Source organism: Vipera ursinii, assembly GCF_947247035.1.
Source record: "Vipera ursinii genome assembly, chromosome: 5".
NCBI lineage: Eukaryota > Metazoa > Chordata > Lepidosauria > Squamata > Viperidae > Vipera > Vipera ursinii.
In genome coordinates, this window is record NC_139518.1 from 101,316,946 (window position 1) to 101,335,549 (window position 18,604).

General features: G+C 47.2%; 1 protein-coding gene across 2 annotated transcripts; it reads left to right on the forward strand.

Annotated features, from left to right (window-relative positions):
* Window positions 1–12,572: 12,572 nt before the first annotated feature.
* Window positions 12,573–17,596, forward strand: NRBF2 (nuclear receptor binding factor 2). 2 transcript variants are annotated; one of them, XM_083363239.1, is made up of 4 exons: window positions 12,573–12,911; window positions 13,979–14,063; window positions 14,880–14,920; window positions 16,217–17,596. In XM_083363239.1, the coding sequence occupies exons 1-4, from the start codon at window positions 12,603–12,605 to the stop codon at window positions 16,928–16,930; spliced, it is 1,149 nt and encodes a 382-aa protein (XP_083219365.1). In that variant the 5' UTR covers window positions 12,573–12,602; the 3' UTR covers window positions 16,931–17,596. The 2 variants fall into 2 exon arrangements, with proteins under 2 accessions (XP_083219365.1, XP_083219366.1); XM_083363240.1 differs by having other exon boundaries at window positions 12,880–13,020.
* The last annotated feature ends 1,008 nt before the right edge of the window (window positions 17,597–18,604 follow it).

Genomic DNA, 18,604 nt, shown 5'->3' on the forward strand with positions numbered 1-18,604 from the left:
GTGATCTAAGATGAATAAGGGCCTGGAGACTAAAACATACAAGAAGACTGATCAAAGAAATTGGGTATGGCCAGTCTAGCGAAAAGAAGGACTATGGGGGGAGATGATAGCAGTATTCCAGTATTTGAGGGGCTGCCACACAAGGAGGAGGGGGTCAAGTTATTCTCCAAAGCACCTGAAAGCAGGACAAGAAACAATGGACGGAAACCGATCAAGGAGAGAAGCAACCTGGAATTAAGGAGAAACTTCCTGACAGTGAGGACAATTAATCAGTGGAACAGAAGTTGCCTCCAGAGGTTGTGAGTGCTCCATCACTGGGCAACCATTTGTTCAGAATGGTAAATAGGGTCTCCTGCTTGAGCAGGGGGCTGGACTGGAAGACCTCTGAGGTCCCTTCCAGCTCTATTCTGACATTTAGCTCACCTGCAATGATGACTGACTTCCTGGCTTCTGGGGCAGCCCAGGGATTTCCCCCTGGTGTCCTATTCTCCACCTTCCCCACCCTTCTGAGAATTCTGAGATCAGCCAAAGTAAAATCCACCCCCCTGCTCAATATTTTGATGGTCTCACAATCCCAGGAATCCAAGCCAGCCAGTGGTGGGAATTTGAGCTCAGTCCATTCAGGAGTCCCAGACTGGCAAATCTGGAATTAAGCCCTGGAAATGGCTGGATCCCTCCAGCTTCTGAGAAGCAGCAAACCAAGCCCTGGCTGAAAGCCCAGATTGCAGGGACTGCTCAAGAGAGACACACCTGCAGGAGTAGCCCCTTTTCTGTCCCCGCCCAAGAGACACCTCTCCAGGGGCGATTGATTAATCACAAAATAAACAAAGGCCAGGGGACTAAGCAGCGGGAGCACGTGGCTCAAGCCGGGTGGGTGGGTGGGGAGATGGCCCAGGAAGATGGACGGTCCTTGAAAAGCTCGATGCTTCGGAGGACCAGGGAAAAGAGACCAGGGAGGGGAAGGAAAATCTGGAGCATACTTCAAGTGGGCTCGATTCAGTCGTGCCATCTCCCCTGCCCAGCCAGAGAATCAAATCTGGAAGAAAATGTGCTAATGAGGATTTTTAATTGGACTTCTCTGCCTGATCGTAACTGAAACAAGAGATGCTCTATTTGACAGCTTAATCTATTATTGCAAAAGGCACCGCAAAGGCTTTGTTGATTACATCCACCGATTAGCCTAACTATGTCCCTACTAATTTGAGAAACCATGAATCACGGGGTTCAAATGGGGCTCAGATGAGTCAATTATTCTAAGCAGGAATATCAAAACCTCATATTTTCTACACCAAGGAATTAAGCCAGCTAAGTTCAACAACAAACCAAAATGAGCTTTATTACACATTCTCAATTGACCAAGTCATTAGCAACACGGAAGAAGCTTTTGCTAATTTTTCAGCGTGTGAAGCGTTCGTTGTCTTGCCGTAAGGATCCCTTCTGGAGGAATTTATTGAAAAACATTGGATGGTGCGGGGCAGGCTGGGGAGGGGGAGCGGCAGAGGAAGCCTTGTTGCTGACTGCTGGAGCCGGTGCTGAAGCGATTTCCTACAAGATTCTGTTTGAGCTTTCAGGATAACTTTATGCAGGAAGAAAGCAGCTGAGAAGCGATAGGCAGTCTTTGGAACCGGTCTGCATTCATAAGTTCAAACCATTTCAGAAGGCAAGCAGGAGGCAGACACTGCCTGGAGAACAAAAAGGCCACAATATGTTCAAAAACACATTAATGTCTTTCTGAAAGGACTCGTGACTTTATGGACATGTTGTCCACGGAGTGCCTGGCCACTTTGGCAACACAGGGTGGGAGGGGTTGTGCGCTAAAGTGAGTCTATAGGAAGTATTTCCCCAAAAGGGGATAATAACACTGATCATCTCATAAAACACGGCTTTTCCACAGAGAAAAGCCTCTTTGCTCAAGGATGGTAACTGAGGGACCCTGGAAAGGCCAGAAGCGCTTTCAGCATCGATTAAAGGGGCTCTGATCTCAGCCCAGGATAAGTTAACTGAGTTAACTGAGTTAACTCATTCTCTGGATTCACACCGTACATTGAATCTTACACAAATACATCAGGACGGGCTTGCAGAGAGAGAGGAAAGGAGCTAGGCCCAGCCAGCAGAGTTTTCACTGTCTGCCTGTGAGCCATGGAGTCCTTGGGGGAGGAATCCTGGTCTGCTTCAAAAGGATCTCCTCTCGCCGTCCTTCTCTGTCCTGCGTCCTCCTACCCTCGTGCTTTCTCTCCCCCACCCCTCTCTCCAGGTGAGCCACTCCTTGGATCTGAGGGACACTGGGGCAGCCACGGACGCTTCTGCCTTCATGCCCACCTCTTTCTAAAGAAGACCTTTTGGGATGTTTGCCAAAGCCGACTCACTCAGCCATCCTTTGGAAGCGAGTTATCAGCGGGTTTGACACAGAATGCGGATAAGGCCCCCCCACAATTTCACACCAGACAGTCACAAGTGATCTTAACCGGTCCTTTTATCATTAGCCGGAGTCAGAAGGATGACAAATACTTTCCTCTCTAAATATCTGTTATTTGCTGCTTTTCATGCAATAGAGATGTTTCAGCATTATTGAAGAAAAAAGCTGTGCTGATTCTGACAGCAGGCTTCCTCCTTTTACAACCTTTAGTCAAGACGATGACAAAAACAGATTTTCTGCAAGACCGTGAAAACAGGCCCCGTTGGGGTGGTGGGTTCCCTTCCAAATACTGCTTCCTTCTTCCTTTTGATATCAGAGATTGATGTCTTGTCCTAATGTGTAGAGCAACCATCAGCAACCATCGTCTCTGCCAGAAACAAAGCACAAAACAGCATCGCCTCTCCCGTCCGCTCCCTGCAGGGGGGTGCTGGGGATTGCTGGAGATCAGCAAAGTCGGTGGTTAATGTTCAACTAGCTCCAGCACTGGCAGCCATCACTCAGAAGGCCCGGGAAATGGCCGGACAGGCCTGCCAGGCCAGAGGCCTCTTTGCTTGGCATGTAGCTGCCTTGTGTGCTGCCATGTCCAATTAGCTGCCTTCCTTCTCAGTGCCTCTGTGCTGAGTGGGGCCCCTCCCACAAACCATGACAAAGCAGTGCTTGATGAGATGATACAAGGAGTCCCGCCGGTGAAGTCCAGACTTTTCTGACTAATCATCAACTTTTGCCTGGCTAACAGACATTCATTGTTTTAAGACACACAAGGAGGACATTATCAAGAAAGGAAACCGCTTACAAAGAGGTGGGTGGTGTGAATTGTTTGTGTATGCTTAAGCACTTATGCATCTCTGAGGAATATCAAGATCTAAGTGACCAACTATCTTTTCTCCAAATTTTAAAATGAAATTTTTGTGCACGTACACACACACACACAAACGCTTAGGTTTTAGGAACATCTATACTGGCTGGCTTTTACATGATGCACCCATAAATGAGAGATAGAATTCCTTCCTATTGATTTTGAAGAAGAACTGTCAGGACTTATCTAATTTTTGCCATTTTCAATGTACTGGGAAATTAGTAGACATTAAGTGGTGCCACTGACAAGTGCATAATTCTCCTGAATTTATTAATGTTACCGCTTTGGAAACACAGAACACAGGAAGCCACACAGCACTTCCAACTTATTCTGTGATGCCCAGACACACACACACACACACACACCCCACTTCAAGGGCAGAGTTCACTTCTGAGGATTGCCCTTCTCAGCATGGCAACTCTTGTTTGCGGCTTCTCTTGGTCTCCTCCTGTGCTGCTGAGGGCATCGCGACAGTTAATAGCCAGCCCCAGGAGAGCCCTGTGCTATATAGTCCCACCTGCCTCCTATTCCCACATCTCTTGAACTGACAACTTTTCTGCATGATGCTCGGAACCTCTTTGCCTCGTGGTTCTTGCAGCAGGACCACAAATCCCATGGTTTCTTGGAGGTGAGAAAGTTTAAAGCGGTTGAAAGTCCTAATACAAAAATGTCTTCTGCACTTTGCCTATAGGACTATAATTAACTCCAATTAACTCCCAACAATGTTATCAACGTGGGTGGGAAGAAGCTGCTAAAGTGAGAAGTGATGAAAATAATTGAATCTACCACACAAAGGAAATAAAATAATTTCCTGGCCCAGGACAATTAGTCAATGGAACTGTATGATCTACCTCAAGCATCTCAAGAACATTTGATCTGTAACAAAATAAGATACAGCCAGCGCTATGATCTACCAGGTTGCTTTGAGCCAAGGTTGAAAGCATACCAAAGGCACAATTAAATATACACTACAAATTCAGACACTTTACAGCAAAATACTAAAGGCAGCAGTGTTTTTGGCCTTATCTAAGTTGATGGTGGCTTGCTTCAACTCTAGATGTTATTGAGAATAAAAGTGTTTCCCCATCATCCCTCACTGGCACTGATGATGTAACCTAGTTTGGGTAATGAAATGTCTGCAAGGAAACAACTAAGTTCAGAGAGCAACAAGGACCCCACATTTCCTATATGTTGTTGTTAGCTGCGAAGTCGTGTCCGACCCATCGCAACCCTATGTACAACGTTCCTCCAGGCCTTCCTGTCCTCCACCATCTTCTGGAGCCCATTTAGGTTCACGCCTCCTGCTTCAGTGACTCCATCCAGCCACCTCATTCTCTGTTGTTCCCCTTCTTCTATTGCCGTCAACCTTTCCCAGCATGAGGCTCTTCTCCAGGGAGTCCTTCCTTCTCATTAGGTGGCCAAAGTATTTGAGTTTCAGCTTCAGGATCTGGCCTTCTAAAGAGCAGTCAGGGTTGATCTCCTCTAGGACTCACTGGTTTGAACGCCTTGCAGTCCAAGGGACTCGCAGGAGTCTTCTCCAGCACCATATAGTTCAAAGGCCTCAATTCTTTGGCGCTCAGCCTTTCTTATGGTCCAGCTTTCACTGCCATACATTGCAACTGGGAAGACCATAGCCTTGACTATACGCACTTTTGTTGACAGGGTGATGTCTCTGCTTTTTAGTGTGCTGTCTAGATTTGCCATGGCTTTCCTCCCCAGGAGCAAGCGTCTTTTAGTTTCTTGGCTACAGTCCCCATCTGCAGTGATCTTGGAGCCCAGGAAAATAAAATCTCTCACTACCTCCATTTCTTCCCCACCTATTTGCCAGGAATTGAGAGGGCCAGATGCCATGATCTTGGTTTTCTTAATGTTAATGTCTTAATGTCAAGCCTTCTTCACCCGCAACAAGAGGCTCTTCAGTTCCTCTTCACTTTCTGCCATTAGAGTGGTGTCATCTGCATATCTTAGGTTGTTGATATTTCTCCTGGCAATCTTAATTCCAACTTTTGATTCTTCTAGCCCTGCCTTTCTCATGATGTGCTCTGCATATAAGTTAAACAGGCAGGGTGACAGTATACAGCCTTGCCAGACTCCTTTCCCAATTTTGAACCAATCAGTGGTTCCGTGTTTTCCTATATATATACACACACACCATATATTTCCTATATATGGTGTGTATATTGTACGCCGCCAAATAAATAGCTTCTCCTTTTGGTAGGGTTGAAATGCATTTATTTATTCTGTCCATCCATCCATCCATCCATTGATCGGAGTAGCAAATGAAATAAGAGCAAGGCATCCCATTAAAACAGAAGAAACCAACTTGGGATTCAGTAAAACCCCCAAGCACACGTACCCCTGCCACAACTCCCATAATTAACCTCTCAGCCCCACTGCCTTGGGGCAGAGCCAGCAGAGGTGGAACCCTCTGTGTTTTGGGGAAGAGGCAGTGCCATGCCAGAGAAGGCACGCCTCCTGACCCCCAATCTGCCAGATCCAGTGGGAGGAGTAGAAACCACTAGGGAAATCTCTTGCCGTGTGGAGCTTTAAAGGTGATAGCCAACACCTCTCCAGACATACATTTTCAATCCAATAACTGCTTAAATGCTCGCTGCCTTTCTCCTGTTTTGATGCCCCACCACCCTCCACCCAGGAAGCTGCAGATTATTGGCATTTCAAACTGCCAGGAAGATGCTGGGCTGGCCAGCTTGCAGTTCTGCAACAAGGTTCCCCCCGGCCCATCCACAGTTCTCAGAATGAGATTCATTGCCCCTGATCGTTCGGCAGCCCTTTTTCCCCACGAAGGCCAGAATCCCACTTCTATGCCACTCTGGGCAGAGAGCGAACCGACTGGTATTTCCCCCATTTATCTTCTCACTAAGACCTAAACTGCAAGCAAAGAGTGAATTATACAGCCGACAGCAAGCAAATCCCATGTATTCATTTTTTAAATTCAATCTCTGCAATTCACATCTTCTACATTATCTTTTTAAAATTATAGGTAAGAATAATGGCTTTGCTTGTAGATTTGCCAGATTGGATCTTCTCTGTTCAATATTTTATTGCAATGCTGAATGAAGTTTACAAGGATTTGGAATCTCCTGTCCAGAGCGTCGCCTTTTTTGGTCATTCTGGATCCGTCCCTGAACAGCCGCAACGAGTCCTGGCCAGCTCTAGGAGCCTCATCAAAGCGGCAGCGGGAAACGGAATGACATTCAATTAAAATGGTATTAGCAGTTCAGGAGTGGTTTTGTTTAATTTACTCCTACTCTGATGTAAAAACATCAGTGGCTTTTTAAATTGGACCTCATAATGTCTCATTCCCACTCAAATGCAATGAAATTAAAGACTTTGGTGGCTAAATACCGCTTAATTTACTCCTACCGTTCCATAATGACATTAAAGATGCTTTAGGGTAGGTATTGTTTCACATCAGTTTTATTCAAAGGAAACCTGAGCTTCTTGGTACTATTATTAACCATATAATAAAATCACCCAAGAAATGTATCTTTACAGGAGGGGATAGGTGATTACCAATATTATTAAAAAGTAATCACTCATTTCTAATGCAGAGATATTAAAAGATATAAAATAGACTGTGGCACTCTTTGCCATTTGCTGCAGTCTATGGCAAGAAATAATATATTTCTGAATTAGTGGTATTTATGAAACCCCATTAAACTGAAATGGAACTCAAGTCATCTGTTGGTTTCTGGAACTTTCGTGGCAACATCTCAAGCGCCAGCTAAAAGTTGCCCACAGTCTGTGGTGGAGAGTTTGTGTGTGTGCGTGTGTAAATCAACCTTAGCCCTAGTCCCACTCCTGCATGGCTGCCGAAGGACGCAGCCCCTGGAAACTCATCTCGACTGCCGGAGGCCCTCACCTTTATTGCTAGGGCAGTCTGGAACACCTTTGCCCCGTAAACCACTCCCCACCAAGGTGAGGAAATTGGCTCACAGGGGATATATAACTGGGATCTCACTGACGTTAGTTAGCATTGTTGGGGAATTTATTATGCCTTTGTATGATTTCTGCCTGGGAAAGATGGTGGCTGCTCAATGGATTTTGGGGCTGGGGGGGGAGGGTCAGACAAGGAGCCATTTAGCTCCTGAAGGACCCGGAGTCAGATGTGGGGAGATTGGTGTTCTCCTGACAGGACACCAAGCGACACACTAGTCAACACGGCATTGTAACACTGCCTTTGTGGTGAGTTATGATTCAACAACACCATCAATTTTATTAGACAAAAGGAGTAGGCAAACATGTTTACGCTGCCTGAGCCTGCCCGAAAGGCTTGCGGTGTGCAGGCAATTCAATGAAAGAGAACGGCCGACGTGACTACTGATCGGACAGCCTCTTGGGAGGTTTTCCCAAAGCTCTTTTGGATGGCCAGGGGTGGCTGGTGGGCCTGTGGGGCAGCCTTCCTTACCAGGTGAAACGTGTGGCAATCCCTTTTTGGAAACAAAGAACTATAAACTCTGTTATTCTAAATGAAGATTTGGTTTCAAGAGTGTTGCATGAAACATTTGCTATTCTGCCAGAGGAATAGCGCATTGGTTTCAAAGCATTTAAGAAATGGCGTGAGTCATCTGCCCGTTATGTGAGTTCATAGCATACTTTGTAATTTCAGGCTTATTAATATTTAGTGTCTTCAGCAAATTAAGCATCAAACTTAACTAAGGTTAAAGTATCTAACAGCACTGTACACTAAAGAAAATAAATGGGTATTAATGACACTCTGAACAATTGGCTTCAGTTTTCTACCGTCTTTAATAATCACTCACAGAAGTATGCCAAAGACTTGGCTCCTTCCTACGTTTCATTAATAAAATTACTTGATTAATGGCTGCAATAATATATCAGGCATATGATATGTTCACATTAAATGTTAATCAACAATAGCTACATTCAGAAAACATTAAGTAAATCATGACGGATGAGGCAATATTGCCCCTTAGTTGAGGAGAGCCTGCCACACACCGAGGAGCAGCCGTGATGTCTCAGGAGCCACAGCCGAGGGTCTGTCAGGCCCAGGCGCTGCCTGGAAGAGGAGCTGGACGCTGCCTCCATCCTCCGCAGAGGCGGACGGTGAGATGCAAGCCCTCCCAGGCCCAGTTCCAAGGCTCAGTTCCAACTGGACCAAGGCACAACTGATGCGTTTCCTATCACGGGGCTTGTCATGAACAAGCAGGGCTGGGCTGCCTGTTGCCACAAAGCACAATCAGGCATTTCAACAGGGGCTACTGCTATGGTATCCTTCCCCTTGCCCAATCTCCTCTATCACCTCAGCTTATCCTGTTTTATAATTCTGGACAACTTTCTCCCACACAGCTCAGATATCAGCCATTGCAGCAAAATCCAGGAAGTTGTGACCAAAGATAATTCCTTACTCCGTACCAGAGCATGAGGGCAGGTGGTTGTCCTAACACCTTTAATTTGGCTCAGATTTATTAAGTATCACGTAAGCAAGAAACCTGGGCAGAACTTGCGCTTCAAAGAGATGCTTATCCCACAAATTTAAATTGATTTGCCATTCATTCTTTTACTTTGCAAGAAACCTCGGGAATCACTTCTTACACTGGGGAGCATGGAATGCTTTTAAAAATGTGATAGTTCCAAGCTTCACTGCATTTATGTTACAGAATATTGTTCAGAAACCAGACACCTGCATGTTTTCCTTCACCAGCAAGAGTGGTGGTGGCTTCTGAAAAGGGGACGTTCCTAGCTAAGCCCAGGAGCCACCCTGTGTGTGTGTGTGTGTGTGTGTGTGTGTGTGTGTGTGTGTGTGTGTGTGTGGCAAAGCAAGGAAGATAGCTGGTGCCAGCCACAGAAAGGAAATCTCTTTTGTCCGAAAAGTGCTCTTCAGAAAGAAAGGCAGGCCCGTTTTTCTCTCTGGGGTAGAAAGACACTGTGTGGGACGATATGGAGCCTTGCAACTGAGAAACTTGTCTTCAGCGACACGTCAAGAGAAAAAAACCCAACCCAGTGAAAACTCAACGACACAAAGAGGAGAGAAAGAGTCACCCATGCCAGGCAGAGTGTGGGCTGAAGAATTCCATCTCTTAAGGAGAGGACTGTCCGGCAAGCTCTCCTACCCTGCGGGTCAAATGAGGAGTTTGACAGGTGAAAGAGCAAAGAAACGCTTTCCTCCTACTCTCGAATTCCTCTCTAAAATGTGGAGTCCTGCAGGAAGCTCCTCCTCGTTAATGGGGCCAATTGGTGATGCTGACTAGTAACCACCAGCTGGGAGGAAATCCATGCCACGTTAGCATGGAGAGCAGCCATTCTGGAGTGAAAAGACAGTAGAACCACCAACATTTTAGTCATTTAATCTTCTGCTTTTGAATTCAAATATTAAATCTAAGCAAATTTGACTATTATCCAAAAGGTTTTTAAAGGAATAAAAAGAAATAAATGCATTAAAATATTTTTAGGAGAGCTTACCTTGCTATTTATATTGTTATAAAAATGAAGACTGAAAAGAATCTGCTTTTAATTTGCAGCAATCATTAAAATTTGCCCTCATTTTTAAAAATCAGTTTACTCATAAAGGCCTCCAGCCCTACTTTATTTTTCACACCAGTGGAGACAATTGTTACAGAATAGCAGAGTTGGAAGGGACCTTGGAAGTTTTCTAGTCCAACCTCCTGCTCAATTTTAATCGCATGAGTTCCGCAGAGACGATTAAACTAGAAATACCCACACGTCCCCCTGGATTAAATCAACTTCTTCAATGTCTAGATTCATATCTGAAGTGCCTACTTTTCACCCTGAGCATTCCAGGTGCTTTCATATCCATGCTGAGCCTTAGAAAGAGGCCCAATGGAAGATCACTAGCAGAATGCTTGCCAGCTCCCTTAACAGAACAACAGCCTTGGCACAACCTTCCTCATGAGGGATTGGGGCTACACGGGACTTTCCCTACCTCTCTCCCCAAAACCTACTGGCAAATTTCACACTTGAATGCGGGGGGGGGGGGGAGATACTCAGTAAGACAGAGGGAGAAAGTATTAAATCTGCAAGTGATTGTATGAGTCTATCAAGAACACTTTTTTTCCTGGCCCCACCAAGTTTGAATCAGAGTCCTTGCTTTGGTAAATACTTTGATTCAAGTAGTTGAGCCATCTGAAATGGGTCTTCAGGCTTTTGTGAAACCTTAGCATCTTCTTCCCTCGCCCCATTTAAACTGGGAATTCCCAAGGGAATGTAAGCACCACAGCAAAAGGAGCTTCTCTTCCATGTATTTTAAAATAGCTTTTCTTCACTTCTTCGGATTGTGGAGGCCCAAGATTGCTAACCTGCCCAACTGAAGCTTTTTGGATGAGAAGTGAAATGTTTTCAAACTAAAAGACCAAGAAAGTCTAGTTGCCTTTTGGGAAAAAACTCCATTTTGACTATTATGACCTGGATGATTGAGAATCTCTGTAGACATTCAACCGGCCTCAACTTTACATTCTCTGGTTTTGTTGGGACTTGCTGCATTTCAAGCCCAAGGGCTGATGATTCTTCTTCTCAAGAGAGGGGAGACACGAAGCCTGGATCACCAGGGTGTGTGTGGGGGGGGGGGGGGTGTTATCCTCCTGGTATGTGGAATGCATGGTCAACTATGCCAAACTCCCAATTCTCAATATATCACATCTTACTTTTATTCAAAGTAAGTTTCTGTTCATGTATTAAATGCACAGTACTCTTTTCTTTTTCCACAACAGCACAATGAAGCTGGTTGTCTGGAAGTGGTTTAGTTTTGCTGCCTCCCTATTCTTACTTTAAAAAGAGGCAAAGAATTGAAGGGAATGTATTTCTTTCTTTCTAATATTGTATCAACTTTGTTTGCACATGAATGCCTTTGTTTTACTAAAGTTTATCCAGCCATACATTTTACAACTGTAACAAGATGAACTGTTTCTTTCAGAAAAAAACAACCTCTACAATAGCAAAAGGGAGTTTATAAAGCTGAGAATATTATAAGTAGTCTGACAGTAGTAATTTGACTGCTGGTATAGTAATGACACCCCCCACACACACCTACATAGAATTTAACTAGAATGTCTGCAGCCAGATAATGAAAATGTGCCCTTTTAACAAGCAAAGTGTCCTATTTCCAGATAAGCATCCTATGGGACCATACCTGTCCGGAAAGATCCATCAGGGCCCCTTCTGTGACAGGGAGCCATAGGGCGAGGCCCAGGAAGAGAGCTTCTTCTGCCCGGGTGCCGGCCGTCATTCCATCAAAGGTTAGTCTTGCTGGGCTCCTGCTGGGCCCTACACAGCACTGAAAATTTGGTTTTGCCCTCAAGCCTGGAGCCCTGATGGCATGGACGAGCAAATTTCATGGTCTTGGTTGTGGTCAGTTTGCTGTTGTTTTTAAGCTTGTGAGAGGTTTTTTTTTTACTATTTTTATTGTTTTTTAATGTTAGCAGTCTGGAGTCATGTATGTGAGATGGGCCACCATACAAACATGTTAAATAAATTGTAGGCAATAGAAGAAAAATGCAGCTTTTCTTCAAGTGCATCTTTCCCTGATGAATTCTATGGAAACTTAGCAAGTGGAGAATGTCAGTGGGTTAAGAAAACACACGTGTGGATCTAAATTCACACTCCAAAGGTAGAATGAACCCAGAAAAAGGAAAAAAAAAACATCCGTGCAAGAGGAGCTGGGAAGGAGGGAACTCTTGTGTAGGAAAGAGCTTGCTTCACAGTATGAATACGTTTTTGGGAGAGAAAACGAAAGGGATTGATAAGGCTTATGAGGCTCAAACCAGTCCCCGATAGTTCTGGCTCAAAATGCAGCATTCACAATAACAGTTTGAACTGGGGAGTGGGGGGGGGCAGGTGTAATTCTGCTCAGGCATAAAATAGTTTTAGGTCTCCAGATGTAAATTTTACCCATTTAAACGTTTTGCTTTACTTGCAGGTCAAAATGACCAAGCCACGCCCGCGTGTTCCTTTTTTCTAGCTTTTTTATTTTACTAAATTCAAATACAACCAAGAAGATGAAGGCTTTTCCGAGACGGGACGGTTGAGACTGAAGAGCGCAGATCAGGAGCGATCTTCCTCCTTCCTCCTCTCTTCTTTTTTTTCTTTTCCTCCTTCTTCCTCCTCCTCCTCCCTTCTTTTCTTCTCCTCCTCCTCCTCCCTTCCTCCCTTTTCTTCTTCCTCCTCTTCCTCCTCCTCCTCTCCCTGCAGGGAAAATTCCCCCACTCAAAAGTTCATCTGGGACTCCCAACTGAGCCCCGCCCTCCCCCGCTCGTGGGGCGGAAGTAGCGCCTTCCTCCCGCCAGGGCACCGCCGCTCATGTTTCCGGCGCCCTCTCGCTCCCCCGCCCTCCGGATGCGGAAGTGGGGCGACTCCCAGCAGTCCTCCAGTGTGCGGAGGAACTACGACTCCCAGCGGCCCCCGCGAGGCAGGCGTTCACGGCAGCTGGGGCCCCGGGCTTTGGACGCCCGGAGGGACGCTGAAGCAGCCGGACGGGGAGGGAGGCCGACGCACGAGGCCGCTCTCCTGGTTTCTCCAAGCAGGGCGCCAGGGGCCCTCGGGGTGACGTCAGCGGTAGCTGGGCCAATCGAAGAGGGAGCCGCCGGCGACGCGATCCCGCCAATCGGAGGCGGCGGGTGGCGCGCGCGGGGCCTGGCGCTGCGGGTGATTGGTCGCCGCGGGCGGCGGCTCAGTGACGTCGCGGCGGGCGGAAGCGCGGCGGGGAGGCCGCCCGGCGCCGCCGATGGAGGCGATGGAGGCGCCGCTCAACCTGGTGAGCGCCGCGGGGCCTTCCCCGCGAGGAGACCCGGCCGGCCTCCGTAGCTGGGCCAGGCCCGGCCGGGGCTCCGAGCCTCCTCAGCCCGAAGGGGCGGCCGGACCTCAGGCGGGGATCTCGGCGCCCTCGACCCGGGAGGAGCGGGGAAGGCCGGGGCCCCGGTGGCCGCGCGGCTCTTCCTCGGGCGGGGGGAGGGGCGTCCCCAGTGCCCGGGAGGCCGGACGGACTCAAAAGACGCCACCCCCACCCCCCGAGGTGCCCGCGGGCGGCCCCTTGGCGGGTCGGCGTCTTCCAGCCCGGCGGGCGAGGCTCCCGGGGGTGCCGGTGGGGGGGAGGGAAGAGCCCCGGCCCTTCTCTTGCTCCACCGGAGGCGCGGAAGAGGAAGCGGGAGACGAACCGGCAACCCTCCCCCCTCCTCCTCGGTGGTCCAAATCCTGCCCCCCCCCGTGGCCAATGGCCGCCTCCCTCTCCCAGTCGGTGCCTGGGGAAGGCGGTGGTTTCCTGGAGCCTGGACGGAGATGGCCCCTAGTGTTCTTCCCTCAGGAACCCAGAGAATTGGCTGTTTATAAACAAAGGTTTAAATTAGGTTTAAATTAACAGTCAAAATATTTTGGAGCAATATTCTTGCGTGAAGAGATAACTTGGGGTGTGAATGGCTTCAGTTTAGACGCCCAGCCCAGCTTAGATGTTTCACAAGGGTTCTGTGTATCTGTTTTACTCTTGTTTTACTCTGCCTCTCCTGCCTTGTGACCCACTTTGCAAGTTCCCTTAGCTATCTGCCCAGACGGTGGGCATCCAGGCAGGTAAACCTTTCTGCCGTGCTTTGGCAGAAAGCAAGTTATGTACATGTCATCCTGCAGGGTCAGCTAATTTGCAGATCTCTCTCGTTAGAGGCATTCAAGCAGCCGCAAGCTCTCCTGTTGTCTCAAAGGTTGGGTTTTGGTGTGTTTTTTAGGCCCATCAGCAGAGCAGAAAAGCTGACCGTTGGCTGGCCGTGGGGAAATATGAAGAAGCTGTTTCGTGTCACCGAAAGGCAGCAGGTGAGCCTTCGTGGGCGTTTGCTTGTATCCCCCAGGTCTCCCTACTAGAAGCTAAGTCAGCGCAGAAGGAGTGATAAGCAGGCGAGATCGTCAGGGGGAAGGATCACAGCGGAAAGTCTGGCTTTGGGTGAAGTGGTGAAGGCACCGGGCTAGAAACCAGGAGCCTGGGAGTTATAGTCCCACCTTTGGCTTGAATGGCAGCTGGGTGACTTTGGCCAGTTTCTTTCTTTCTTTCTCTCTCTCTCTCTCCCTCCCTCCCTCTCTCTCTCTCTCTCTCTCTCTCTCTCTCTCTCTCTCTCTCTCTCTCTCTCTCTCCTTATGGGTTGGGTTGGTTGTTTGGGGGAAAATAAGATGAGGGAGCAGTTTTAGCTGTGTTTGCCGTTTTGAATTATTTATCAAAATGATAAAGGTAGGATATAAATGAAATAAAAATAAAAAGTGTGTCATTGGAAACAGAATCACAGTTCTTACAGTGAATCAACAGCTAAGGTCTTCTCACAAATTTGCTTGCAAAGGTATTGCAGAAAGCAGTTTGACTGCCAAGTTGTACTTCAAGTATAGCTTTAGGATCCTAGTTTGAAAACTCTGGCTTTCCATTCACTTATCAAAAGTTGCCATGGGGGGGAGGAGGAGGGGAAGGCTCCTTTTAAAAGAAGGGGCTGCCTGCCTTTTGTCCTCCCATGGCATTCTGTCTGTGCCAGCGGGCTGCAGAAGCCCTACCCGACCGAGGTCACCCATCCTCCAGTTCGCTTCAGATGGGGAAGGGTCGCTGTGCAAGGCGTCCTCTAAACTGTCACCGTTTTGTGTCTTATGCAGCGTATCTTCTGGAAGCTATGAAGTTGACTCAGTCGGATCAGGTGAGATTTCCCTCCTCAGTGGCTCCTCTAGTGACGAACCATCCTCTGCGTGACTCGGATACCAGCCTGGAACCTTGGCTGCACCTGGTGCTTTGGCAGGCGGCGGGTGGGTGGAGGGGAGCCCAAGACATAATAAGAGGGGAATGAGAAAGAAACAGCAGACCCCAGGGGAGGAAAGGGAGTCCTGTCCAATCTGGCCAGCGAAAAACAGAGAGAATTTTCACTGCTAAACGATGCAACCGTTAGGCAACTTGTGTCAATTTTCCAACCCTTTTCCTGCAGTTGTTAAACAAATTGCCCTGCTTGCTGAGCCAACCTGGCTTCCCCCACTGACTTTCCTTGTTGGAACTCAGCCGAGAAGGTCACCTATAGTGATCATGTTACTCCAGGACCCTGTAACAATTATAAATCCACCCTGGTTGGCAAGTGCCAGAGTATCGGTTGTGACTGCAGTGGTCGTAACTGTGAGGACGGGTCATAAGTCAGTTCTTCAGCATGACTGTAACCTTGAACAGTTGTTAAGCGAATGGTTGAAAGTCGAGGGCTTCCTGTGCTAATTTTGGTGAACTTAGAAAATAACAGGGATATTGGAGGGATTGTGACTTGTATTGCCTCACATATTTATTGCTGCATCAATAGCTAGTTTGGTCCAGTGGTTAAGGCACCAGGCTAGAAAGCCAGAGATTGTGAGTTCAAATCCTGCCTTAGCCATGAAAGCTGGCTGGATGACCTTGGGCCAGTCGTTCCCTCTCATCCCCACCTCACAGGGTTGTAGTTGGTGTGGGGAAAACAGGAGGAGGAGGAAGGTGTGCTGGGGATGTTCGCCACCTTGAGTTGCATGTAAAAAATAATAAAGTTGGCATACAAATAAACAGCTAAATACAGTAGAGATTTACCCACGATAAGAGTTTACCCAGTGCCGAGTTGGGTCAGTTAATTTTCTGCCTGAGCACAAATATTCCTCGCTGTTTGCTGTCTTGTGCAGGAACTGGGCAGCCCTCAGTTAATACAGGGGGAAAGGAAGTGGAACCATTTATGAGTCGCATCAGGTGGTGGTAGGGGCTCTTCGTTCGCATTCCTTGGAACTCCCCATGGGGGCTGATGCCAGCTTCTCCAAGGAGCAAGACCAGCCTTTCTCAGCTGAGTCTGGAGGGAAAGGCTGGGCGGGGAGGCCAACTGTGTGTGCTGTCGCTGCTTGCTTTACATACAAGATGAACTTTAAGTAACTTGTGATTCTCCAGATGGCAAAACTCTTTCCGTGAGAAGCTGATAAAGGCGACTTTTGTTTCTCGGCAGGCCCAGTTATCCCTGGAGCTGCAAAGGGAGAGTCACCTGAAACAGATCCCCCTAATCCAGGAGCAATGGAAGAGAGCGAAAAGGGACGAAAGATTAAAAATCCGCCCTCTTGTGGACAAAGAGAGCACGGCCCACCTGCAGAGCTCCTCTAAGGCCTCAGCTGGGGAACCTGATGACCAGCACGGAACGCCTGCCAGCCTCAAGTACAGGCCTTCCTTGGAGAAGGATATGAAAGGGTTCCGTGGGGCCTTGGACAGGGATCCAGACACACTGCTCTTTCTGCTTCAGAAGAGGAAGGAGCCGCCCCTGGAAGTGTGCGTGAACAACAGGCCTCCAAAGGATGACAAGATGAAAATGGAGGAGCAGGCCACCAAAATTGCAGTCCTAGAACAGCACGTGGAGATGCTGTTTGCTGAAAATGAGAGACTGAGACGGGAGAACCAGCAGTTAAAAGCCGAGAGAGCCAGGCTGCTAAAGTCTCCCCTGGAAAAGGAGCTGGATGCAGATGCTGACTTTGTGGAAAAGTCAGAGCTGTGGGGCCTCCAGCAGCTTTCGGAACCTGCCGCTGCCACCCCCTGGCAGAAATTGGCTGTCAGCGCTGGGAAGGCCAAGGACATTCCCATCCCCAGCCTTCCACCCTTGGACATTCCCTCCCCGGAGTTCCCTCTGGTGGAGCTCTCGGAGGATCTCCTGAAGGGGCTCATGAACAGCTAAAGGAGGAAGACCACGGGTGGGGGAGGTGGATTCCCCCTGCCCTTTGGGGAAGGGGCGCTGATGAGACAGCCGTAACTGACTTGCTCAGTGAGAAAAATGTTTGATGTTAGGAATTGGTGAAGCAAAGGTGGAACCATTTACCATCGCTGGTAAAAGCTGAGCCCTCTTTGTTCTTTTCTCAAACCAAAGGACTGAAGGAGGGAGTCCTGCAGGGCTCTCTCGCTCTGTCTCGCGTTCTTTGGGTGTAACGGATCACTTTATGCCATAAAGTAAGGTAAATCCCACGTGGCACACGATGACAGTGTTGGCAATGCGAGACACTTTCTATCATGCATTGGATTGCTGTTTCTTTTAATTCTGCACAGAAAGTAGTCAACAATTCTTGTTTCCCTCCCTTTGTAGGATGGATCTGTGTGCCACACTTTGCACTTCTAATTTAATAAGTAATCTCAGTCAATCAGGAGTAAAGCTAAATTTCCAGATATTTTTAAGGACCCAGATTTAATTCTGCTGAAATGGTTTGATTTGTTTACATAATCAGGGTGCTTCATAATATGTTTTCCGTATATGAAACAAAACATGGTTCTAAACAGATAAGAATAATTGTTGTTGCATGATAGGAGGGCATAGATGAGGAAGAATAAAACGTTCCAGGTCTGTCTTGAATCATGTATTTGTTCTTTTTAACATGCAAGTATTGTGCTTCAGAGTTCCAGTACTGATTATGACAGTAGCCTGCCTTATGCAGTAGGAGGTTTGAAGGTTTTAGCAGACATCATTTTGATCATTATTCCAAGATGACAAGGACTGAACCAGGCACCTGGCAATGTTCTTCAGACCATGATTTGATTCTGAATATCAGGACATTGAAGCGTCTGTGAAATCTCCTTTCTCAGTATTATTTGTCTGTTGATCTCCTGCATGTTCTCCTTCAGTTTTTCCCCACAGGATAAGCCCTAATAGATCCAGCAATGGACAGTAATGATTGCACCCAAATCATCCAGCACACTGTTACGATCTCCCAGTTCTAGTTCCAACACCAAATTATTTTCCGAGTAAAAACTTAGCCCAGCAGAGAAAGTGTACTTTTTAAAGAAATGCTTAATTGCAGTGGGAGAACAAAAAGCTTGGGGTCTGGTTAAGAGTTTCATTTTGGACCATTTGGAGCATTCTGGAAGCTTATTACAGCTTAGCTCATGCTCCGGATGCTCAAAACAGTCAGTTGGCTACTTGGGGAAAACTGCTACCAGATGCCTTCTGATATTCTGAAGCATCTTGGCTTCTCCTCCCTACTGTACAGGTGAGAAGTCTAATCTTCTGCCTGGCAAATTGTGGACAAAGCAGGTATTGCGACTGTGGAAAGAGAAACCTTTTTAATGAGATTTTAAGGTTATTCTTTATTAATAAAATATTTTTCATATTAATAGACCATCATAGGCTTTCTTAAATAGGTCTAAATTTTTGAATCAGGATTTGTTTTCCTGTGCCTCTATTGCAGCAAAGAACATTCACAATAAATTGTTAACAATAAAGATGGAGAATAATAACCTTAAAATCCTATTTAAAGTTTCTTTTTCGTGACCGCAATACCGGGTTTGATCACAGGAGGGCGTGCTTTTCCGTCCCATCGCATTAGTATTAACGACCCCGTAGGACTTTTGCCTAGGATCGGGA

Bases quoted from the DNA above. Each gene is read 5' to 3' on its own strand.
- NRBF2 (XM_083363239.1), top strand. From the start codon at position 12,603: ATGCGGAAGTGGGGCGACTCCCAGCAGTCCTCCAGTGTGCGGAGGAAC. The intron at 14,064-14,879 runs GTGAGCCTTCGT...TGTCTTATGCAG, and splicing joins GTGTCACCGAAAGGCAGCAG to CGTATCTTCTGGAAGCTATG. The intron at 14,921-16,216 runs GTGAGATTTCCC...GTTTCTCGGCAG, and splicing joins AGTTGACTCAGTCGGATCAG to GCCCAGTTATCCCTGGAGCT.